Below are 23181 nucleotides of genomic sequence, written 5' to 3'. Positions count from 1 at the left end.
GTCATTATTATTATTGTGGTTTGCCAATGTCATGCCGTATTGGGTCTCCTTCAGTCAACTGACTGACCTCACCTTCAAAAATTTTGACATTCCCCGGAAGGCAATTTACTAAGGGCGAATGATGTCCGGCAGAATCAGTCCCAGCACCATATGCATGCCATTTGAATACCTTTAGTGGTGTCCATATCCATAGGGGATTTCCAAAGCCAAAAAGTAGCTTCCAACATTAGTAGTGCACATTGGTAGTTCCTTTTTAATCAAGTTTATTGTACCACAAACCCTGCACATATGACACAAATGAGTCAATCACCTTGGTACTTGCATCAACCTGACAAGGAGCTAGTAGAGAAATTTAGATTCATCCAACACCAAGAAGATGAACGATTGAGGGATGCCACCCTGGATACCAACCACTCAAGATGGTCTCTTGGTGTTAGCGTTTTACCCAAAAACGATTATAGAAATCGTTATGTGAACATAATGCCCTATGAGAAGAATAGAGTAAAACTTAACGTTGTACAGGGCAACGACTATATCAATGCCTCTTATGTTAAGGCAGAAGTACCAGGTCAGAGTCTTAACTCAGGTAAATACATTGCCACCCAAGGTCCCACAGAGAATACATGGGCCCAGTTTTGGCAAATGTGTTATTACGAATGCCCTCATCCGGACATCGTCATTGTAATGGTTACTCCACTGGAAGAACATGGAAGACCTAAATGCTTTCCTTATTGGCCAAGAGGTACATCTAACGGCGATAGGATAAAGGTAGCACCTAAAGTACAAACAATTAAAGGTACTAATGATATCAGTGAATTTCCTTGTGATATTTGTGTAGAGTTCAAAGAGAGTTCAAAAATTGATAACTGTTACACTTTAACCACTCTAACTTTAAAACCCTTGTTTGGCAACGGTCCCGTTAAAACCGTTCACCACTTCTATTTTGATCTCTGGAGGGATATGAGTAAACCTGATCAAGTAGTTCCCATCATGCAGCTTTGCAGGCATTCTAATAGTCTCAACCATAAGGAGAACCCAATTATAGTTCACTGCTCGGCAGGTGTTGGTAGAAGTGGTACCTTCATCGCCCTAGATCACCTAATAAATGATACCGCCGACTTCAAAATAGGCATATCCTCCGATAATCCCACTATGAATCCAATTAAGCACTATGATCACGACTTGATAGAACAAATCGTTCTTCAACTTCGTTCTCAAAGGTTGAAAATGGTACAGATGATAGATCAATACCTATTCATATACCATGCAGCAAACTATCTGTATGCTATGCGTGGCTCTCACTCTCAAAAGTGATACGTAAAATGCTTGCTACTATTTGAAACGCGTCTCCCTTTTCATATGTCGAGCTGCGGAGAGTTAGGGGAAGCCTGCTTAGCCGCCGAGATCTGAAGATGTATAAAAGAGGCGTTAAACAACATAGAAGTAAAATAAAGTAATACATAACGTATAAAAACCCTAATGCAGTTAAAATCAATGGTAAAGCGACGAATAGAGCTTCAAGAGCTCGAACGAAACTCACTATCCCTGAAGGAGCCGCTTAGCAATGAGCCGGCGTTGAAAGTGTCCAAAAGTGAAACCAAAGAGAAGTACAAAGAGAAGAGGATAACCGTTGTTATGGGTTGGAAAGAAGCCCACAGAATTTCAGAAATTTTAACGATGGTGTCAATTTCAAAAAACGGAGATAATTCTGCAAGTTTGACATGTTTATTTGACGGAGTATCATTTAAGAAAGTTTGGAACAAAGGATGGATTACGATAAGGACTGGAAAACCAGTGTTTGAAGAGGAATTGACCATTTTATCGACGTTCTCCATCTCCAGAGACAGGCTTTATGTGACGATCCTGAGTGATTCGATTGAAACACTGTTAGCGGATGTTGGGACAAACCTCAAACAGTTCGAACAAACCTCGGAACCACAACTACCAAGATGTTTGACACCACCTGTAAGTGTAAATTTACCCTGGAGACAATCAGAACTTTCAGTTATCAAGAGTCGTATCTTCAATGAGGAACTGTCATTGAACAAAGATCAAGTCACTTATTTGATCGGTAAGAATGGAGCCCGTATCGAAATGATTAGACAGGAGTCTATGGCTACTATCAAGATACTACCAATAAGCAAAAGACTCACTGCAAAGGAGCTGAATCATCCGGATATCGTTATTCAATCGATTTCCATCACAGGTGACTGGTACCAAGTTGCACTAGCATTTGCCTACATCGAAGCAAACCTACAGTTGTACAAATTGGGGCCAAAAAGGATGTTATTATAACAATTGAAAAGTATTGACAGCTCAGCATTGTTCAGAATTACAGCTGGTGCTCCACGGACATGAAGTCCTGCAATCACATACAATGAAATACGACTCCCTGATTTCAAGAGTTCTTTGTGATTTTGATATCAATCCAATTAGACCAAGGCCAAGCAAGACCTAGATATAGACTTGCTAACACATCATAGCACGAAGAAATCATGTTACACCTATACACAGTTTGTTGAGAAGGAAAAAAAGGTTCGTTAATTTGAAATCCGCAAACGATTCCAGGTCAATTGAAACCAATTTTTTAGCATTTAATCTCTGCGGTAGTTTCAGCCATTTCATTCAATAAAATAAAGCTATTTCAATTTTTCTACAATACTGCCTGTCTCCGCAAGGTCGAAGACTCAGAACTCCCAACGAGATTCGAACCGGCAGTCACATTTTGCAATGTTTACTACACAATTTTTTCTCAATTTTTTTTTCGCTTTGCAAAAGAAACGTGAAAAATTTTCAAGATGCCCTCATCAACGCATTTCCAACTCATCGTGAACATATAAAACTCTCTTTCCACTTTTTGCAAGGTTTACTTTAAAATTAAAACTTCTTCTTGCCTTTAGTTATTACTTTCTCCCAGACAAGTCCGTCAAATTACCACAATCTAAAAATGGCTGAAGGTGTTTTCCAAGGTGCTATCGGTATCGACTTGGGTACTACTTACTCCTGTGTTGCTACATACGAATCCTCTGTGGAAATTATTGCCAACGAGCAAGGTAACAGAGTTACTCCATCTTTCGTTGCTTTCACTCCAGAAGAGAGATTGATCGGTGATGCTGCCAAGAACCAAGCTGCTTTGAACCCAGAGAACACCGTTTTCGATGCTAAGCGTTTGATCGGTAGAAGATTCGACGACGAGTCTGTTCAAAAGGACAGAAAGACTTGGCCTTTCAAGCTTATCGACGTCGAAGGTAACCCAGTCGTCGAAGTTCAATACTTGGGTGAAACCAAGACTTTCTCTCCTCAAGAAATTTCCTCTATGGTCTTGACCAAGATGAAGGAAATTGCTGAAGCTAAGATTGGCCAAAAGGTTGAAAAGGCTGTTATCACTGTTCCAGCTTACTTCAACGACGCTCAAAGACAAGCTACCAAGGACGCTGGTTCTATCTCTGGTTTGAACGTTCTACGTATCATCAACGAACCTACTGCCGCTGCTATTGCTTACGGTTTGGGTGCTGGTAAATCCGAAAAGGAGAGACACGTCTTGATCTTCGATTTGGGTGGTGGTACTTTCGATGTTTCCTTGCTACACATCGCTGGTGGTGTTTACACCGTTAAGTCCACTTCTGGTAACACTCACTTGGGTGGTCAAGATTTCGACACTAACATGCTTGAACACTTCAAGAATGAGTTCAAGAAGAAGACCGGTAACGACATCTCCGGTGACGCTAGAGCTCTAAGAAGATTGAGAACTGCTTGTGAAAGAGCAAAGAGAACTTTGTCCTCTGTTACTCAAACTACCATCGAAGTCGACTCCCTTTACAACGGTGACGATTTCGAAACCTCTATCACCAGAGCTAGATTCGAAGATTTGAACTCTTCTCTATTCAAGTCCACTTTGGAACCTGTTGAACAAGTTCTAAAGGATGCTAAGGTTCCAAAGACTGAAATCGACGAAGTTGTCCTTGTCGGTGGTTCCACCAGAATTCCAAAGGTTCAAAAGATGTTGTCCGATTTCTTCGAAGGTAAGCAATTGGAAAAATCCATCAACCCAGATGAAGCTGTTGCCTACGGTGCTGCTGTCCAAGGTGCTATCTTGACTGGTCAATCCACTTCTGAAGACACCAAGGATCTATTGTTGTTGGATGTTGCTCCATTGTCTTTGGGTGTCGGTATGCAAGGTGACATCTTCGGTATTGTCGTTCCAAGAAACACTACCGTTCCAACCATCAAGAGAAGAACTTTCACCACTGTTGCTGACCACCAAAGCACTGTTCAATTCCCAGTTTACCAAGGTGAACGTGTTAACTGTAAGGAAAACACTTTGTTGGGTGAATTCGACTTGAAGAACATCCCACCAATGCAAGCTGGTGAACCAGTCTTGGAAGCTATCTTCGAAGTTGATGCTAACGGTATCTTGAAGGTCACTGCTGTTGAAAAATCTACCGGTAAGTCCGCTAACATCACTATCTCTAACGCTGTCGGTAGATTGTCCTCTGATGAAATTGAAAAGATGGTCAACCAAGCTGAAGAATTCAAGGCTGCTGACGAAGCTTTCGCTAAGAAGCACGAAGCTAGACAAAGATTGGAATCTTACGTTGCTTCCATTGAACAACAAGTTACTGACCCAGTCTTGTCTTCTAAATTGAAGAGAGGTTCCAAGACCAAGATCGAATCTGCCTTATCTGACGCTTTGGCCTCTTTGGAAATCCAAGATGCTTCCACTGATGATTTGAGAAAGGCTGAAGTTGGTTTGAAGAGAGTTGTCACCAAGGCTATGTCTTCTCGCTAAGGTGTTTTGTTGAGGTAATTAATAAAACGAAAATAAGTCTTAACTGTGTATCTTAGTATAATGTTCTGTTGTATATCTCGCCTTATATTTTTCCCATAAAACCTATTTTGAATCATTGATAATTGTTTCATCATACAAAAGAACGCATAAAAAAATTTCAAGTCGTTATTATTATACAGTTACAGAAATGTCTGATAGTATATTTGACGCTGGAATATCTGATGATATATCCGTAGTCGTTGTAACCTTTCTTGGTCCTCTTATTTCATCAAATTTTAAAATTCCATTACATTTACCACATATTAGCCCGCTAACTGTGGTACCGTCAGGCGAAGTACCCAATTCTTCACCTCTTAGTTTGGCTCTTTTAATTTCACGAGATTCGGGAACGTATTGACAATGAAGACATCTGTACCCGCTAAACTTATAGCGCCCGTAACAACGTCCACATATCAGATGCCTACCTGACCAGTCTCTGTAGAAATATCTGACACCTTTACGGGGACAAGCAATACAGTATTTTAAACATCTAGTTGTAGTTAATTTTGGTTGTTCCGCCTTACAATGATCACCGCATGCATGAATGACGATTTTATTATCTAATAAAATTCTTTTATCAGAATTGGTAGTTACACCTACGACATTATTCGAACCTCTTTTCTCTTCATTAAATCCAAAATAAATGGGACTTCTTTCCACATATTCAGGTTCCGTTTTCACTTTATGTCCACTACGACAGTAAGACAAAACCTTTTGCATTGGTGTACGACCGGCTAAATGACAATCATAAGTGAAATGACAACTAACTGTCCTACCAACAATAGTTGCAGTCTTGGCGGATCTAGTCGTTACAGTAACGGGCATACCTAGCGACCTAGTGATGTGTACTATGCCGCCCATGATCGATGGATAAACTGTTTGTATGGAAACTTTGAATGAGTCTAAAGGATTTTTCCTCTTTGAAACATAACCATCAGAATCAATAAGTCCTGCTAGAAATGCTTCACGGACTTCCAAATCTTCAGTCCACATGAATGATGGAATTTGCTTTTCACCATCTAATTCCCTCTTAAATTTTAAGTTTACCACACAATTCCAGAATGGATTATTCTTTCTCAAATGGCGATTTCTGCGATGTCCATCACATTCAGATCCATAAAACAATTTAACATGTTTAGCTCTCAATGGAATTTGTTCATCCTTATACTCCGGATAAAGTCCCCAAATTTTGCCGCGCTCGATAAGACCTTCCATAAGACCCGTATCATGACTATCAACACTAATTTCAGGTTCCTTTGTCGTACCGTCACCTATCCATAATCCTAATAACCATGCCATGGTTAAGACTGCGGGCGAATTAAGACCCTTTTGACCTGTAAGGAATTCTGAGAGAACTCCGTTACCTTCTAACAATGGATTAAACCTTAAAAAACTGTTTACGCGAACTTGAGCTTCCAAGATATCCAGATCTCTAACCTGAACATTGTATTCCGCGAATCTACCGGTACTATTCTCTTTTTCATCTAGAAAACCCTTAGCGGCCAGTTGACCTTCGGGTGTCATGGGGAAATCCTTATGATGTGTCTTGGGGATCTTGATTATTCTACCATCCAATGTCAAAGTATCTTCCAAGTTCTTCCAACAAACTTTAAAGTGGTTTCTTTTGAAGCAGTTCTCTACACTTGGTTTCATCGATGTTCTTAAGGCCAGTTCGTGGGCCACTGAACATTGAAATCCCAATCTATGATGGATCTCTCGACGTAGAGGGTCCTTTTCAGCAGCTTCACCTTCATTGGCCCTATGCTTGGTCTTTTGCAAAATTTGGTAAGTGGTTTGTACATCCCTAGCGACTGAAGTGACTTTTGCACTACTACCATCTTCACACATTACCATTTCACCAACATCCAGTTTACCAACATCTTTGATCTGACCATTGGCCATTAAGAGCTTTGTTCCTTCTTCTAACATATTAATGATCTAGTACTTGATCTGACTACCATTGCAGAAAGCAAGGACAAATCTTGGAGAATGGGATCAGATTTGATCTGCTTTAATATGATTTCATTCCAACAGACCAACCGCTAAGCTCCTCGAGGTTTAAGAGCCCAGTTTGGGTAAGATAAGTCTATCCCACCACCACTCGTGGCTGACGGTATAACGTTAACGCTAACGCATTTCGTATTTGGCGTTGATCGAATATGAATGTGTATTGGATTGGCGGCAGAGAATGACATCTTTTGATCCAATCCTATATTTTAATCGATGAATAGCCAAGATAGCCTCAACTACCAAATCTGATAACCCGCTTGGGCAATTTTTATTCTTCACAGAAAATAGGAATTCTAAGATCGAGTGCGAAAACACGAATCAAGGATCATTATTGATCGATCCCTCTGCCTCCCATCCCATTGATCTTTTACTGCGCATATGCATTCCTACAGCCTCACGCGAACTTAAATCCACAGTCACCGCCATTTACGATGACTATGTGTGCCTGAGCCATCTCGATGTCTAATAACCCCCTCGTTCCCCACGCTAATATTCAATTCTATATCCATTTGAAGACCATACCTGAAGCAAGAAAAATAACATTTCAAGAATCAAAAATTCATCAAGAGCATGAAATACTTTAAAGTATATTCAAAAAATAGGCATGGTTTTAACCTACAAGATGCAGTTTACCGCTGGTCAATATCTCCATTTTTTCTTACAAGATCAATTATTTTCTAATTGATTAAGCTGCTGGTTGGATCATTTCTGATCTGCCAGCCGCCCATTTTTTCCGGCTCTCGGTGCGCGCTGAAAAAAAAAAAAAAAAAAAAAAAAAAAAACTGATGCATTTTTTAACATGGATTTGAGGCACTCATTCTATTAAGAGTACCCTTAATTGAAATATACTTTTAAAGGGTTTTTAATTGAAATGGGAATATGAATAACGGAGAGACACGAAACCCTACCATGATTGGTAAGAATAACCTGTCTATAAGGCTGGGGAGAATGTGAGATGTGCATATGGAGGTGAGCAATGGTGCTATACCTCAAGTAAGACTAAAAGACCAGCCATTCGATTTCTTTATTGAGAGCTCGTTGTATATTATGAAAGAGACGGGGATAAATCTGAGGATTCTTGAGTCACGGGGGTTCATTGCATCTGTATTTAATTGAATTGATTGCCGCCATGTATTTATCCGCTCTGAACGATAACGGCAACTATAGCGATAATAGATGATCATGACTAAAAAAAAAAAGAAGTATAAAATAAGAGAGAGAATAGAGGAAGACTTACAATTGAGTCTAATGACCGACTCTTTTACACATAACTCCAAGAATGTTGGGTAAAGATATCGTTCGGACTTTCTACGAGCTGAACCAATTACCCATGTTGGGGGCAGAACCGGACTTGAGTTCTCTACACATCGAAGAGCCACCCTTGATTGAAAGGATGTTTACTCTAAGTTTAATATGGCGTTATCAATTGCCTCAGATCGACGTTGAAAATGAAACTCCGGTTAATATTCTAGGACCCCTAAATGCATTCACTATTCATGGATTATGGGAATCAACTATGCGGGTTCATGCTCCTGCCTTTGTTGACGTCACTAAAGTTTTGCAATCACCAGAGCTTAACAATGATAATTCACTAGAAATTACCGGAGAGGAGCTACTAGGCAATTTGAAGAAGTATTGGAAAGATAAAGATGGGAATGATGAATATTTCTGGGAAAGCGAATATCTCAAACATGGCGGATCCAATTCTTCTAGGGACGTTTACGATTATTTTAAAATGGCTTATGATTTGTACGAAAAGTTGAATCTAATGCAGGTACTTCAGAGAAACCTTGCATTGCCAAGTTTAGAATCACATTTTCGCAGGCGCACCATCGAAAATATTATAAGCCAGGGTTTCCATAACCGTAGAATTCAAGTGCTTTGCAAGCGGAGAAAGGATTTAGAAGAATTTAGATTTTCCTACAAACTTACAGGTCCGTTTGAATTGGAAAATTTTAGACCAATTGATGCAGTTAAAGTTGTTTATCCACCGACATGTGACAGAAGAGGCTTGCGTTTTCTACCAAAGGGAGCATCCGTAAATCGGAAGAATGAACCGAGACTCTTTGGTTATATACATTGTCAAAATATGATGCTACCTCGAGAGAATGGGTTTTTAAACAGAGACGGTTCGCTGGAATATGGTGGGTTAACAGGACAATCTGCAATTTTTGAATTGACAGAATTTGTTGCCGGATTTTACGAATTATCCTCTGACAAGGGCAGTTGTCGATTACTCCATGGAAGACTAATTTGTGACGCGAATGACAAGACAGCAATTTTCACGATTAACGAGAATGGTTGTTTAGAATTAGAGTCTGTCCCTTCATGGTACCTAAGAACCGCTTACCCAACAGGTAAACGTACCATATGGCTTAGTGGCAAACAAAGTTCTATCTTGATCTTCAAATTCGTTCAGTTGTCGCTTTGAACATCATGAGACAAGATCCAAAAGACGAACAAAGAAACAGCTAAATGCCAAGAGAAGTGATTGGTCAGGCAAATTCCGTGGATATTATTAGAATTATAGCCATCGCTATACCGACATCCGGTTGTTTTAGCAATGGATTCTAGAAAGGAAAATACAGCTTGTCATCTTTTCGAAATTTCAACAAGAAACGAAACGAATTCGGTTAAAGCCTCGGTTTGATGCGCCAAACTAATTTAAGACGGAGCGTTTCAGCCTCGTCCCTAAGAAACAGCAATCATATAAAAGGGGCAGATTAGTTTCCAGATCTGATTGATCCGGTACTTGCCACTTCTTATTCTCGAGCAATTAAGGAACAGCGACCAATACAACTAGATCAAATATGTCTGCTGACGATTTCTATAACAGAGGCGGTGACGAAGGCTACAACGGTGGCTACAACGGTGGCTACAACGGTGGCTACAGCGGCGAAGGTGATTTCAACGCTAATAACGAAAACGGTGGCGGTGAAAGAGGATTATTCCACCACAACAAGGAAGGCGGTGAACACCATCACCATTTTATGAGTGAATTGATTGGTGGTGTCGCAGGTGCATACGGTGGATCAAAGGTCAGCCCTAACCATGCTAAACTAGGTGGTGTCATTGGTGCCATTGGTGGTGCATGGGCCGGTAAAGAAGCCGGTGAAGGCATTGAAGAACACCGTGAACACAAGCATGAGAGACGTGAAGAAGGATGGGAAGGACGTGAAGATAGACCTGAAAACAGATATGAAAACAGACATGAAAACAGACACGAAAACAAGCATGAAAGACGCGAGGAGAGACGTGAGGAAAGACGTGATGATTTCGGTGGCGGCGGCTACGGCGGCGGCTACGGTGGCGGCGACAACTTTGGTGGTAGTAATAACTACGGCGGTGGCGGCTACGGCGGTGGCAATAGCTACGGCGGTGGTGAAAACTACGGCGGTGGTAACAACTACGGTGGTGGTGAAAACTACGGTGGTGGCAGATGGTAAGCCAAACTGGCTAGCACTGCGCTGCAGCTGACCCTGCCCTCAATATTTATGTAGATTCTTTTGTTTTGCATATATCTTACAGATTCAAAGGTTACGGTTTCATTTAGTGTTGATCATATAAGCCCCTGTCACATGGCTGACCCTGTTTTGCTATATCTGAATCTCCTTTGCCCTCTTAAAGGACAGCAAGATTAGGCAACCACTACAGTTTACTACAGGATCCTGGTAATACGACTATCATAACTACGATAATGGGGACTGGCCGCATATGTCTACAATGCCATAGAGAACTGCAGCAAAATCCGACTTCAAGGGCTAAGAATCAAGGTAAGAAAATGTATGAAGTTCGGGATAGAATGATCTCACCGATTGAGATAAGGTGTATAAGGTGCCATAGGAGGCTTTCAAGAAATGATAAGTGCTTTGACAGCACACTAAGACCAGTTCAGTTAGCTTTAGGCTTAGTTTTCCTCGGTTGTGAATCGGTTTACGGCGGTGTCAAGGGAGCTGTTCATGGTATAAAGGGTACTCCTAGTAATCACAAAAAACAACATACAGAAGAAACTACAGAGGAAGCCTTCCCACCTGGCTCATCAGATGAATTACCAGTCGAGCCACCACCGAATTACGAAGAGGCAACCGGCAGACGTTGATTAGTACTGGTGTAGCAGTGTTGGTACTATGGTTCGTTAGCGATGATTCGGTGAAAATTTTGAGCAATGAGATGAGATGAGATGAGATGAGATGAGCTAAAGATATTACGGTGTGAGGAGGAGTGTACAGCTATAGGACAACTAGACCAGGATGAAGCTCGATGTCAGTTATATGAGGTATTTGACGACGGATGATTTCCGTGTGCTAAAAGCTGTTGAACAGGGATCAAGAAATCATGAAGTTGTACCAACAACAATGATTCACAATTTATCGGGTCTAAGATCTATCTCTGGTACCCACAGATCCATTGGTGATCTAGCCAAAGTCAAACTAGTTGCAAGGGTAAGAAATTCCAGTTATGACGGTTACAGATTGACTTATAATGGATTTGATTATATGGCTATAAAAGCAATGCTTAATAGAGATACAGTTTACTCTATTGGTAACACTATTGGTGTTGGTAAGGAATCTGATATCTATAAAGTTAGTGACAGGAATGGTAACGCCCAAGTGATGAAAATCCATAGACTGGGTAGAACTTCTTTCACTTCTGTGAGAAATAATAGAGATTATCTAAAGCATTCAAGACAAGGTACTAGTTGGATGCATTTATCGTTATTGGCAGCTCATAAGGAGTATGAGTTTTTGGCACTATTGCATTCAAGAGGTTTCCAGGTTCCGGAAGCATTCGATAACTCTCGTCATATGGTTCTTATGGAATTCATTAAGGGTTTTCCCATGAAAAATTTGAGAACTCATTCAAATATTCCTAAGCTTTACAGCGATTTGATGAAATTCGCAGTTGATTTAGCCAAGAGTGGATTAATTCATTGTGATTATAACGAATTTAACATTATGATTAAGGATCAGGATACAACCGATTCAAGTGATTGTGGATTTGTAGTGATTGATTTTCCACAATGTATATCAATTCAGCACCCTGATGCAGAGTTTTTCTTCCGAAGAGATATCGAATGTATTCGCAGGTTTTTCAAGAAGAAATTGAAGTATGACCCTAAACCTGATTCTTCCATGTTAGATTCCGACGGATATGGTGATGGTTACAAATACGCTTATCCGGTCTTCAAAAGGGATGTAGTACGGTGTGACAATTTGGATGAATTGGTTAGCGCATCAGGATTCAGTAAAAAGAAACCAGCAGATGCTCATTTAGAAGAGGCTGTAGAAAGCATGAGGTATGCACAATACGAATCAGAAGAAGAAGAAGAGGGAGGTTCTTCTAATGAAGATTATAGTGATTATTACAGCGAAGAAGAATCTTCAGAAGAAAGTGATGATCAATCTGATCAAGAAGAGGAAAATGAACGTATTATTGAAGCGCTCTCCACGGGTATGGGGAACTTGAAAATGGATAAACTTGGTAATTATATACTAGAATAATAAACTTTATTTTATATTGTATAATAAATTCAATTCAATTTTTTTTGTCTTTAGTCGTACTCTACACCTGATCCTTCATCATCGTCCCCGTCATCGTCATCATCAAGTTCGATGGGGATATCATCTGCATCTCCACCGCCGTCTTGCTCCTGTTCTAAATCTTCGGCTTCCTCGGCTTCTGCATCTTCCATTTCATGCTGTTCATCATGTTGTTCTTCACGCATTGCTTCACGATCAGCAGTTTCATCATTCATTTCTTCTTCCCCTGACTCATCACTTCCATCAGAAGATCCACTTTCTTCTTCGAAATTTGCATCATTTTCATCATCATCGTCATCAAATTCAGCTCCATTCAAATTACCACCTTCATTACCACCTTCCATGAGTTGCGCTGCTTCTTTTAATGCAGATGGTTCGTTGTTTTCACCTTGTGCTGCTTGCTGATTTTTATAATTCGACTTTGCCTTTAATTCTTCCGACATTGATTTATCTGTAACCTGCTTTCTTTTCACATAGTCATCAATCTTATTATATTCACTTTGATCTATCATTGAGAATTCAAACTTCTCATCCTCCTTTGTCACTAAATTGACGTTAAAGGTTAACCTGGTAATTGATGTATACGTAATGGATTCAATATCAGATGATTGGAAAACCAGTATGGGTTTCTTGAATCCGAATATTAGATGCTCTGGCAAGAAATACAGAGTTCCTTCCTTTGTACCTCTATGACATTCGACATGGAATGATGGTGATTGTTGAGATGAATTTGTGAAAAATGGATCAGTAATCCTAAATCCGGCTAGGATTGCTTGTTTCCTCATATATTCAATGCATTTAGTGAATTCGCCAATCTCGTTTTCAATAATACCATTTTGTTTGAATTGTTGTAATACGGACTCCTTATTCAATGTTATTAGTATGGGATCACCGTACTTATCATCCACAGATTTTGTATATGTGATAAAAAGGTAGACGTTGCCCATTTTTTCGGCTACTGGTAAGAAGACTGCCATAGTAATATTTTTACCTAAATCCCTAATGGCCAATTCTTGTCTACCATCTCTTAACAACGATAACGTTGGGGTTTTATCACCACGACTAAGATGTAGGGCCAAATTTAATTTCTTTCGTAGTGGTGATAGTACAGAAACATCGTTTAATCCAAAGATCACACTTGATCTATCAATACTCTCTTCAGAGGTACTCTCATTCCCCAATTTTTGAGATTTCCTCAATGGTTCGAATTCATTATTACTTGTTCTACCAGCATCGTAAACCTTTTGGAAAATTGATACAGATTCTGGTACCTTTTTAACAATAGATAAAACCGAATTACGCAATTCGGGATCCAAATTATTCAAAAGGGAGTCCATGATCAAGCTTCTGCTCTCTTCCGGTCAGGGTTCGATCTGTTCATTGAAATAAGGATAGTTCTGCTCATCGATCTCCTTTATATATATTTTTCACCATTTTTTGTCATATTGTATAAATGTATGTAGAATAGTAAAAAAAAAAAAAAAATAAAAAAATAATAAGTATAGTCTCGAAATAATTTAAAAGTCATCCCACTCTTCATCTATTGGCTTCTTAGTGGCAGCTCTTCCCTGACCTGCAGCGCTTGCTTCTGAACTCGATAATTTGGAATATTGAGCGGCAGCAGAATTCGGAGCTGCACCATTTTCAGGATCTTGCCAACTCTTGGTAAATGATGAAAGTGCCCGTATACCATAATTGCCCGTTTCCTGGAATTTTTGACCAAATTGGGTTGCTGCTCTTCTTGTTTCCTCTGACCAATGTCCTGATTGCAATTGTTGATAACCTGGTTGTATCACAGACTCATTAACTTCGTCGAAGGATTTAGTAACCGCATTGGAGAAAAGACCCCATCCTTTAGTAAAAGTTCCCAAGGGATCCTTCTGGAAATTATCTATGCTTAGGGTACTCGAGGCAGCGGGGTCCTGGCTACCTTGCACAGGGCTGCTACCGAAACCTTGATATTTACCACCTTGTGATGGTGGTAAAAAATTAGGTTTAGTTTGGTTTTTACGACCTAGTTCCGCAAAATAAGCTTCATTCTTCTCCTTGGCCTCTGTCTTGGCAGGCTTCCTGGATTCGATCGAGGTTGCTTGTTTGCTAGAAACTGAACCTAAGGAACTAGATTCGTCTTGTTCTTTACCAAGTATACTAGGATCAAAATCAGGGTGTTCAGGTTCCACAAATTCCTTATCTTCCACTATGCATGTCAATTTTTGCTTATAATCACTTGCAATTGGATTATCATATTTTAATTTCTGCGGTAACTTAAGGTCAATCCCATGTGAAGTCATGTATTGATTGAATGGTTCATTACCACCTTTTTCCATTCTAATTAGTTCTTCCGGTTTAAATTGGTCCATTGTAATAGATCTAACAAATGAAATGTGAACACCTAAACCTCTATGAGTACCAGCGCATTCTAGGCAGATGAAAACACCAAATTTTGGTGAAGCCCATTGTGGATTTGGAGCATTACAATCGACACATTTCTTATTGCCCCCAACCTTTTGTAATTGTAGCAACCTTCTACGGTTGTCTGGATCTACTTTCCAATCTGACATTTAGTGGTGTGTAAATAACGGCGGGCAGGAGGATTCAATTTAATTTGCTGCACAGGAATCAATGCTACGCAACTGAATGAACAGCTAGGGTAAATAGTTTTGATACCTAGTACTTGGTTTTTATTATTTAAACGAGAGTTATGGACTCGATGAACATGACAACATCGCCATCAACTCTGATATCGAAAATTCACAAAGGCAGTGAAAAACTTGTCCGGTGAAGTGTCCGGTATTACCGGTATACCGGACAAATTTAAGATATCTGACCTCCCGGACAGCACGTGATGGATGGTTAAGATTAGCTAGGTTAGAAAAGCTTTAGGAAACCTTAGTGTCAATGAGTAGTTTGTGTTGTTTATACCACACCCTTGGTATTAGTGAGACTCTCTTTATACTACTGCCTCTGGTGTGGTTTGAACCGACGCACTTTATTTCGGACATCTGTCTTGCGTTCGAACCGCAACTGAAGCACTTAAAATTCTAAAAAAAAAAGAACAACCAACAAAACTCTTTATTCTCTATCTCAACATATAATTCCCCCCACCATACTGATCAACCAGACCATCAAAATCTCTCTAGTCCTCCTGTATGCATTTGCATTACCCCATTTCAGATTCAGACTCATCTCCATGACGTGCGGCGCACACAGCTTATAAACCCCGGATTCTTAAAGTACATACACATATACATATATAAAGGATCATCACATTTGAACGATCAATGTAACTTCTCCTTCATTACGCTAAATTATATCAGTTCAAATATTATCCGAAATGGTCAACACACTCGATTCATCATTTGTAGAGAATGGTCCCTGGAAGCCTGATATCTTTAAGGATAAAGTAGTATTTGTTACAGGTGGAAGTGGTACCATCTGCAGAGTTCAGACTGAGGCTATGGTCCTATTGGGTGCACATGCAGCTATTGTGGGTCGTAATGAAGCTAAGACAATTGCTGCGGCTAAGGAAATGTCTCAATTGTCTTGCTCCGCTAGCATTTTACCACTAACCAAAGTTGACGTCAGAAATTTTGATCAATTACAAAGGGCCGTCGAAAAAACTGTTGAACAGTTTGGTAAGATTGATTATGTTATCGCCGGTGCTGCCGGTAACTTCATTGCAGATTTTTCCCATCTCTCACCGAATGCATTTAAATCTGTAATCGATATTGATTTATTGGGTAGTTTTAATACTGTTAAGGCATGCTTCCCAGAATTGGTCAAGACTAAAGGTTCAGTCGTATTTGTTTCTGCTACTTTACACTACAGTGGAGTTCCATTCCAGTCTCATGTGGGTGCTGCAAAGGCGGGTGTCGACGCTTTATCCAATGCATTGGCGGTAGAATTAGGACCTTTAGGGATTCGTTGTAATTGTATTGCACCTGGACCTATTGAAGGCACAGAAGGTATAAAGAGATTACTGCCAGCGGGGTTAGAATCAAGAGCCATTGAACAGATTCCTTTACAACGTTTAGGGACTACAAGAGATATTGCCGATTCTACCGTGTATTTATTTTCACCAGCATCATCATTTGTTAATGGTACGGTCACCGCAGTAGATGGGGGTGCTTGGCACATTGGCAGTACATTTAGTCGTGACATGTACCCGAAACAGCTTTTGAAAAGTATTAAATCGAAGCTTTAAATGCAAGTTGTTGCCTTTTTTTTTTTTTCCCTTTGTTTTACGTTACCAATTTGTACCTCCAAGTATATAATTACATTATTCAGTAATATAAGGCAAAAACAAGAAAATTATTATTAGTATCATTATCATTACCATTATTATTGTTATTATTATTATTATTCTCTCAATATCTCGCCAAAAATGGCAGATGATGATGAGTCTACCCTGTTGAATTTATCTAATGCCCTTTTAAAAGTTACACTTCGTTCCCCCATAGAAGGATCCGAATCCTGTAAACCATGAGGATCCAATTCAGAATGTGGCCTCTTTGCAGATTTATTATCCTCATCAGTTGGGTCACCAGCGCCCATTGAACCAGATCTAGGTTTGATTCTAATAAAGTTCTCTTCTGAAATAGTTTGCTCTTCATGATATCGAAGCAAATCATCGACAAATTTAATATACCTTGTCTTTTCTAGAAGTGAACCGTATTTTTCAATCAGATGGGTCTTTAAAAGAGTGAAATTTGTAGTTTTGAAGACAATGTAAGAATAGGCCGAAAGACCCACCTCTTCCCTAACATTTAAACAATTCGATGCAATAATTTTGAAAAAATCTTGTATGCACGAATTTGCCAAATTATCCTCGTACAGGTTTTCCTCTAAAAGACCAAGAATAGGTTTGAATAATTCCTTTGAAATCATATACCTGTAATAATAATCATCATCGAGACACATGATGTTTTTGAGACACCTCACAGCTGTAAGCCTTAATTGTAAAGAGTGTGAAGGTCCGATCAATTCACTCACGGAATCCAATAAGCCATGTTCCAAAACGAATTGACGTGACAATCGTCTATCATGTTCTGTGCAGGTGAATGAAACGAATTTGACCAAATGTATCAATGAACTGTTATCACGACCTTGTAATTCGTTAGCTGGTGGGTTGCCATTTTTCCTTATCAGTGGTGCGAAAAGAATAGGAGCCACTTGACTGTAAAAATTGCTAAAATACTCAACCATTAATAAATCAGGACTAGTCCCACTGGCACCATTCAAGTACCCAACATTTCCCTCCATTTCCTCTGGTGTCATTTGTAAATCATAGTTAAAATCTGAAATAAAATCTGTACTGCCCCTACCATTACGTGGGGGACTATCATCGAAGTCACTTTCTGTACCAAAACATCCTTCTGGATGTAAGAGAGTGTTCAAAGCCTGCGCTACTTGTTCTTTCAAACCGGGACTCTTATCTGTTAGGAGTATGGTAGATAGAATTAACAACAGCGACATATCTTTGGCGGTAGGTTTCCCATCTTCTGAAGATTGTCCTTGTTGCTTTTGAATTCCACTCGCCTCGTGATGTTTCTTTTCGTGTTGTACACTATGGATTAAAAGGATATCATGTTCTATAATCGTTATGATTGTATCAGTAGCTAGTATTCTTACACTGTCATCAGTTTCCACTCTAAATGCGTAATCCAAAACTTTGAACAAAGGTTTCCTTACCAGAGTTTTGTAAAACTTCGACTTGTCGATTGGATCAAGTCCCTTTGACATTTGAACACATTGATGTAAAAGTTTGATACCGCCTTTCCTTTTCTCAGGTAATTCATTTTCTGGAAACTCGTCTTTAAATTTCTTATCATCGTCGTACAATTCCATCAATTTATCCAAGAAGGGATCCACTTGTAAAAAATCCACAATGCATGTCTCAAGATCTAAGATGATATCAACAATCAGATTAAAATTGTGATCGTCTAAGAATCTAACCAACACCACATCTTTCAAAAATTGTAATCGGAAGCATTTCTTTATAATAGCTTTAAGGTCTGTATTGTCAATGGGGATCACTTCCTTGAAACCAGGTCCATAAGAATCTAAACATTCTCTATGATTTGCCTTTGATGTGGGGAATTCGGTGTCGTATTCTAAAATTCCTACAATCCCCATAATTCTATCATCAGCAACCATTTGTTCCAAAATGTCTCTTTGATTGTAAAGGATTAACGTCTTCACTATACTCCCCAACAATAATAGATCTCTGGGTAATCTTTGTCTTTCAGACTCGTAGAAATGTTTAATTAAAATATCCAGATAATTGGTTCTCAATACAAATTCAATGGTCTCATTCTTCAAAAAATCAAATGCCACATTCTCATTCAAAATTCTAAGCGCTTCCAATAACGAGGTTTCGTCTTGTTTCCAATCTCGAGATGGTAATGTAACGGGTCCCGTTATAATTTCGTGCACTGAACCTACACCGTTGTCAGTAGATTTAACCGCTACTAATGAAATGTTAGGTTCCAATTTCCTCTGCACTTGTACAACAAATTCACAAAGTACATCACATCCAACACTTTCTTCGAAACTCAGTGCAATATCATGACCGGTCAAATCTTTCCAAACAATTAGAGTCTCTTCCTGCCTTTGATATTCGATATTACCTTCTAATCTGGATTTGAGTAGAACCTCCTCGGGTGCATCTTCATTGTTAACCACCAAGAATGCATGTAACGCATCATCATTCTCTACATCACTCTTTTCTAATCTTCCAACACAAAAGCCAGTACCCGTATCCCTCCATTCATTATTCTCTAATACATAGGCTTTGACTCGTTTTGGAGTTGTATCCCCAATGAAGATCTCATCACCACCGTTATACATCTCGATTTCGCGTAAACGCTATCAAAGGGAACTTCTGCTAAAGGGTTTGCAATCTTCCAAAAATTTAGTGTTAATGATCTCAGTTCTCAAAATTAAGCAATCAACCCACTTTTAAGATGAAGCTACCTTCTGTTGGTGACTTTTTTTTAGTCCTTAATCTTTCTTTTCTAAGTTGTATCAACTGTTCTTTCTTTTGTATGATTATTTTTTATGTTGTAAAGAAATGGGAAAAAAAAGAAAAATTTTAATCATCTCATCGCATTGCATCTCATCGCTATAAAAGAACTATATTGAATGGTATATAAGTGGCATAAATGGTAACTTTTCAAGCATTTCAGTTTTACCAGTCGACTTAACACTACAATTTTAGTACTTGATCAGTTCCCTCGTAGTCAAATGGTTCAAAACCGTACTTATTAGCGAATTCTCTGGGTATGAATCTACCTCCAACGTAATGAGAAGTCTCCGGAGACATGTGTGTACTGCAAGGTTTAGGAACGGTTAATGAGATCAGAGCTGATGGTTTCAATGCATGTTCAGTAACGGGGCCCTTATCCACATCCCAGCCGGAAGGTACATCGACAGATAAAATGGGTACTTTACCCTTTAGACCATACAGATGGTCTAAAATGGTACCGAATGGTTCTCTAATGGGTGGTTTAAAGCTAAATCCAAATATGGCATCGACTATGCAAAGAGTTCTCTCAGGGTCCAAATATTCTAACCAATCCGTGGAGCCTTGTTCATTGGGCAGTACTGGAACCTTAAAGAAGTTCAGTTGATTGACCAACTGCTTGTAAAATTCATTGCGTTCGCTACGTTTGGGGTAGTACACCACTGGATTGTAACCAAACAATTTCAGATGTCTCGCACAGACTAACCCATCACCGCCGTTGTTACCAGGACCAGCAATGACAAAGACGCTTTTATCCATACTCACTGAACTTGGTGGGAACTCACGGGTTACCGCTTGGGCAACACTGAAACCTGCCAATTCCATTAGTTGTGGAAGGGTGAAACCCACACCGGGTCCCATCAACTCTTGATCAACTTCAGCTGCTAACTTGGAAGAAACTACTTTGAGCAGTGACATATATTAATGACGATGAATATTTATGAATCTCTAGTAGATACAAAGAGGGAAATGAACTTCGATTAAGCAGTGGTCAACTAAACTGTTAATTAGTCAATTCGTTCCCTAAGGGTTTCTTCACCCTCCAACCCCCAATGATTACTTACATTTACCTGCGGGTAACCGCGACATCTAAACACATAAGTGGCCTATAGAATAAGGAGAAGGTAAAACATTAGTTCCTTAAATCTTTTAAGAGGCTTCGTACGCACCCCATATCTTCAATGAGCATCTTGCGCAGCCATTGAGTTTCTTGTCTTTGTAATTCTATTTCTCGTTCCAATTGGACTATTCTTTGGTCCTTTTCTGAGACCAAATTCTCATAAGTATTTTTCAACTGTCGTACTACAGCTTCACCATTGACTAAAGAACTGTTGGTAGTAACTGTGTCTGTTGAAGCTGGATCCGTAGTGCCTGTTGTCGTTGGTCCTGCGGCCCCGTTAGCGGCAGCAGTGGCAGCAGGACCAAATCCGTTAAGTTCGTTCTGTGATTGTGTAGTACTCATCGCTGCTGCTGCTGCTGCTGTAGCATTTGCCGGTTGCGATACACTAGACTCCGGGCCACTTCCATAGACTGGTGTTGCTGTTCTCTGTCTTTTGGAAGTGTTGGTTAATTGTAAAAGTTCTTCTACGGCCTCATCGTCGAGTGCATCGGCACCTAATGAACCTAAGGATCTTCTTTTCCAAGAGGTACCTGCACTAACTCCGTTGGCACCATTACTGCCTGCACCACCTGCACCAGTGAAGGAATTGTAAAAAGTGTCACCGTCACCCAGACCAAAATTGAATCCACCGTGTCCTGGACTGGTCGGTTGTGTGTAATAGCCGTTCAAAGAACGAGAGTTAACATCTTGTGATAAGTTTTGTAATTTTCGTTGTAATTGTTGCGGCAGTGATGCATCTGTAGCCATACTATTAACAGTTGGATTACGTTGAGCCGTGCGAACTTCTGTAGGCGAAGCCTTGGTAGATGCAGCTAATGAATTTGCCATCGAACTTGTCTTCCTGCGAGTTTGTGATAGCATTTGACCCGATCTTGGATCATAAATAGAGCCTATACTCATGGAAGCCAATTCCCAAAGTTTATCACCTTTTAGTTCTGTATCGTCTCTAACTTGCCAAATGCCCTGATCTAATTTTTGAATATATTTACTATAAGGTGAAACATCGTAGCTCAATTCCAATTCCTTGATGATTTGTTGAAATCGCTGATATAACTCAATGGGTGATTTAGGCGATGTAGATCTATCGTCAATGGAACCCGATGAAATTGTTGCATTGTATAGTTTAGAGATTTTGGAAAAAATTTGCAAATATTGAGCACTTGTAGTTAAACCGCCACCTGTGCTATTGGGAGTCCCATCTGGTGTCTTTGTTGATCCCTGTGGTGAACTCGAAACACTTTGTAAAGCTCCGTTACTATGGATAATAGCACCGTTCGATAGTAACTTATAAGCCCTTATAATGAAAACGTCTAGCTTTGTCTGATGATGCATTATACCAGCTGTAGTTGCAAGCTGCTGGCTTAAGGCTCCAAAATCAATATCGTTCATTCCTCCTACACAATAAGCGTCTTGGACAAAAGAGATGCAAAGATTGACCCCACTGAAGGAACCCTTGGAGCGCCCACACTGTACTGTCCAACTGGGGTGGCAAAACTGTGGAAGTTTTTAGAAGTGGGGGTATCACCAGATGTCAATAGATCCTCTTCACTTGATACCTCTCGTTTGAGCGAAGATTTCCAAATGGTGTATTCCATTGTCATTGAAGCCATCTCGTGGCGTTAAGAACAACTTTTTTTTTCTTCGCCTTTTCTCCTTGTCTGCTTAGCAAACTAGATCAGGAGAACAGAACGATGACATCAAGGACCAGATGTTATTACCATGTGTCGTGAAAAAAAAATGCACAGAAAAAAAAAGTGATTTTTTAATTTTGGTTTATTGCATCCAATTTAATTTAATCCGGGGATGTTCACACTTTTTTCAAACTGATTGATCTTATTTTTGAGGACAATCTCAAATATGCCCATTGATGTTTTCCCATCGTGTTTGGTTATGATGCCGTTGTTGAAGCGGAATAAGGGTTTGGCATCGCTAATTGACTTTACAGGTTCGGAAATAGTGGAATCCCAAGGTGCCCCAGACACTCCCGCCTGTAGCAAATACGGATACAATGCATCGATGCCAATGTGTCAAAGAGTCGGATAATAAAATTCAATAGCATATATCATTCATAATTGGAGAGAAGGAAAATAAAGTTGTTACAGGACTGATTTTCGAAGTGGAAGCTGGACTAAAAACAGCATAGAAGCAGCTTCATTTTCTCAGGAACATCTCACACAGAGAATAAGCAACATTGGCAGTGTTTCACAAGGTATTCTGGCACACCAGCTTGTAAAGTTTTGTAAATCTTTAACAAAGTTCTAACCATACTCTTGTAACCACGCCTAGTTATGTATCTGAAGGCATACGTGTTTTCCATACTCTAACTCGATTGTCTCGATCCAAAACCCAAATCACAGCGATAGCCACACCACCATCTATATTATGTACCAAGCTCCGGCGTATTCGAGTTAACTCAGTGGGTGGCAAAGACCTAATCATACTTGTTTGATAGTGAGACATATGGGGAAATACATGTTAGCGGGCTTCTTTCGAGAATACATATTTAGCAGATCCTCATACAATAACCACCAAAAGCAGAGAAGTTCGAAGAGTAGTTCTATCGAACATGTTTACTATCAGCGGCTCCTGTACCGCCAAGGTACAAGTAAAGGGAAGTACTTAGCATAAATATGGGGAGGGAGACAGGAGGACGGAAAAG

At 39.8% G+C, this 23181-nt stretch overlaps 14 protein-coding genes across 14 annotated transcripts; 8 read left to right on the top strand and 6 right to left on the bottom strand.

Annotated features, from left to right (window-relative positions):
• Positions 1–288: 288 nt before the first annotated feature.
• Positions 289–1314, top strand: PTP1 (tyrosine protein phosphatase PTP1; the record flags this gene model as incomplete). The annotated part of the gene is made up of 1 exon (XM_002496056.1): positions 289–1314. One exon carries the CDS (start codon positions 289–291, stop codon positions 1312–1314), a length of 1026 nt encoding a protein of 341 aa, XP_002496101.1.
• A 165-nt stretch (positions 1315–1479) lies between these two features.
• On the top strand, positions 1480–2295 carry MER1 (Mer1p; the record flags this gene model as incomplete). The annotated part of the gene is made up of 1 exon (XM_002496055.1): positions 1480–2295. One exon carries the CDS (start codon positions 1480–1482, stop codon positions 2293–2295), a length of 816 nt encoding a protein of 271 aa, XP_002496100.1.
• A 652-nt stretch (positions 2296–2947) lies between these two features.
• Positions 2948–4789, top strand: ZYRO0C10450g (uncharacterized protein; the record flags this gene model as incomplete). Its single annotated transcript, XM_002496054.1, has 1 exon — positions 2948–4789. One exon carries the CDS (start codon positions 2948–2950, stop codon positions 4787–4789), a length of 1842 nt encoding a protein of 613 aa, XP_002496099.1.
• A 171-nt stretch (positions 4790–4960) lies between these two features.
• Positions 4961–6757, bottom strand: HO (Hop; the record flags this gene model as incomplete). Its single annotated transcript, XM_002496053.1, has 1 exon — positions 4961–6757. One exon carries the CDS (start codon positions 6755–6757, stop codon positions 4961–4963), a length of 1797 nt encoding a protein of 598 aa, XP_002496098.1.
• A 1360-nt stretch (positions 6758–8117) lies between these two features.
• Positions 8118–9269, top strand: ZYRO0C10406g (uncharacterized protein; the record flags this gene model as incomplete). Its single annotated transcript, XM_002496052.1, has 1 exon — positions 8118–9269. The coding sequence occupies one exon, from the start codon at positions 8118–8120 to the stop codon at positions 9267–9269; it is 1152 nt and encodes a 383-aa protein (XP_002496097.1).
• A 379-nt stretch (positions 9270–9648) lies between these two features.
• On the top strand, positions 9649–10284 carry ZYRO0C10384g (uncharacterized protein; the record flags this gene model as incomplete). The annotated part of the gene is made up of 1 exon (XM_002496051.1): positions 9649–10284. The coding sequence occupies one exon, from the start codon at positions 9649–9651 to the stop codon at positions 10282–10284; it is 636 nt and encodes a 211-aa protein (XP_002496096.1).
• Positions 10285–10535: 251 nt separating this feature from the next.
• Positions 10536–10937, top strand: ZYRO0C10362g (uncharacterized protein; the record flags this gene model as incomplete). Its single annotated transcript, XM_002496050.1, has 1 exon — positions 10536–10937. One exon carries the CDS (start codon positions 10536–10538, stop codon positions 10935–10937), a length of 402 nt encoding a protein of 133 aa, XP_002496095.1.
• A 151-nt stretch (positions 10938–11088) lies between these two features.
• RIO2 (protein kinase RIO2) lies at positions 11089–12339 on the top strand (the record flags this gene model as incomplete). The annotated part of the gene is made up of 1 exon (XM_002496049.1): positions 11089–12339. One exon carries the CDS (start codon positions 11089–11091, stop codon positions 12337–12339), a length of 1251 nt encoding a protein of 416 aa, XP_002496094.1.
• Positions 12340–12389: 50 nt separating this feature from the next.
• On the bottom strand, positions 12390–13715 carry RTT106 (Rtt106p; the record flags this gene model as incomplete). Its single annotated transcript, XM_002496048.1, has 1 exon — positions 12390–13715. One exon carries the CDS (start codon positions 13713–13715, stop codon positions 12390–12392), a length of 1326 nt encoding a protein of 441 aa, XP_002496093.1.
• Positions 13716–13895: 180 nt separating this feature from the next.
• On the bottom strand, positions 13896–14939 carry SPS18 (Sps18p; the record flags this gene model as incomplete). The annotated part of the gene is made up of 1 exon (XM_002496047.1): positions 13896–14939. The coding sequence occupies one exon, from the start codon at positions 14937–14939 to the stop codon at positions 13896–13898; it is 1044 nt and encodes a 347-aa protein (XP_002496092.1).
• A 773-nt stretch (positions 14940–15712) lies between these two features.
• On the top strand, positions 15713–16582 carry SPS19 (2,4-dienoyl-CoA reductase (NADPH); the record flags this gene model as incomplete). Its single annotated transcript, XM_002496046.1, has 1 exon — positions 15713–16582. The coding sequence occupies one exon, from the start codon at positions 15713–15715 to the stop codon at positions 16580–16582; it is 870 nt and encodes a 289-aa protein (XP_002496091.1).
• Positions 16583–16737: 155 nt separating this feature from the next.
• On the bottom strand, positions 16738–19227 carry PSY2 (Psy2p; the record flags this gene model as incomplete). The annotated part of the gene is made up of 1 exon (XM_002496045.1): positions 16738–19227. The coding sequence occupies one exon, from the start codon at positions 19225–19227 to the stop codon at positions 16738–16740; it is 2490 nt and encodes an 829-aa protein (XP_002496090.1).
• A 358-nt stretch (positions 19228–19585) lies between these two features.
• Positions 19586–20320, bottom strand: NNR1 (NADHX epimerase; the record flags this gene model as incomplete). Its single annotated transcript, XM_002496044.1, has 1 exon — positions 19586–20320. One exon carries the CDS (start codon positions 20318–20320, stop codon positions 19586–19588), a length of 735 nt encoding a protein of 244 aa, XP_002496089.1.
• A 214-nt stretch (positions 20321–20534) lies between these two features.
• On the bottom strand, positions 20535–21911 carry GCR2 (Gcr2p; the record flags this gene model as incomplete). The annotated part of the gene is made up of 1 exon (XM_002496043.1): positions 20535–21911. The coding sequence occupies one exon, from the start codon at positions 21909–21911 to the stop codon at positions 20535–20537; it is 1377 nt and encodes a 458-aa protein (XP_002496088.1).
• Between the last annotated feature and the right edge of the window lie 1270 nt (positions 21912–23181).

The sequence above is a fragment of the Zygosaccharomyces rouxii genome (assembly GCF_000026365.1).
Source record: "Zygosaccharomyces rouxii strain CBS732 chromosome C complete sequence".
Taxonomy (NCBI): domain Eukaryota; kingdom Fungi; phylum Ascomycota; class Saccharomycetes; order Saccharomycetales; family Saccharomycetaceae; genus Zygosaccharomyces; species Zygosaccharomyces rouxii.
This window is presented reverse-complemented; position numbering and strand designations above follow the sequence as displayed.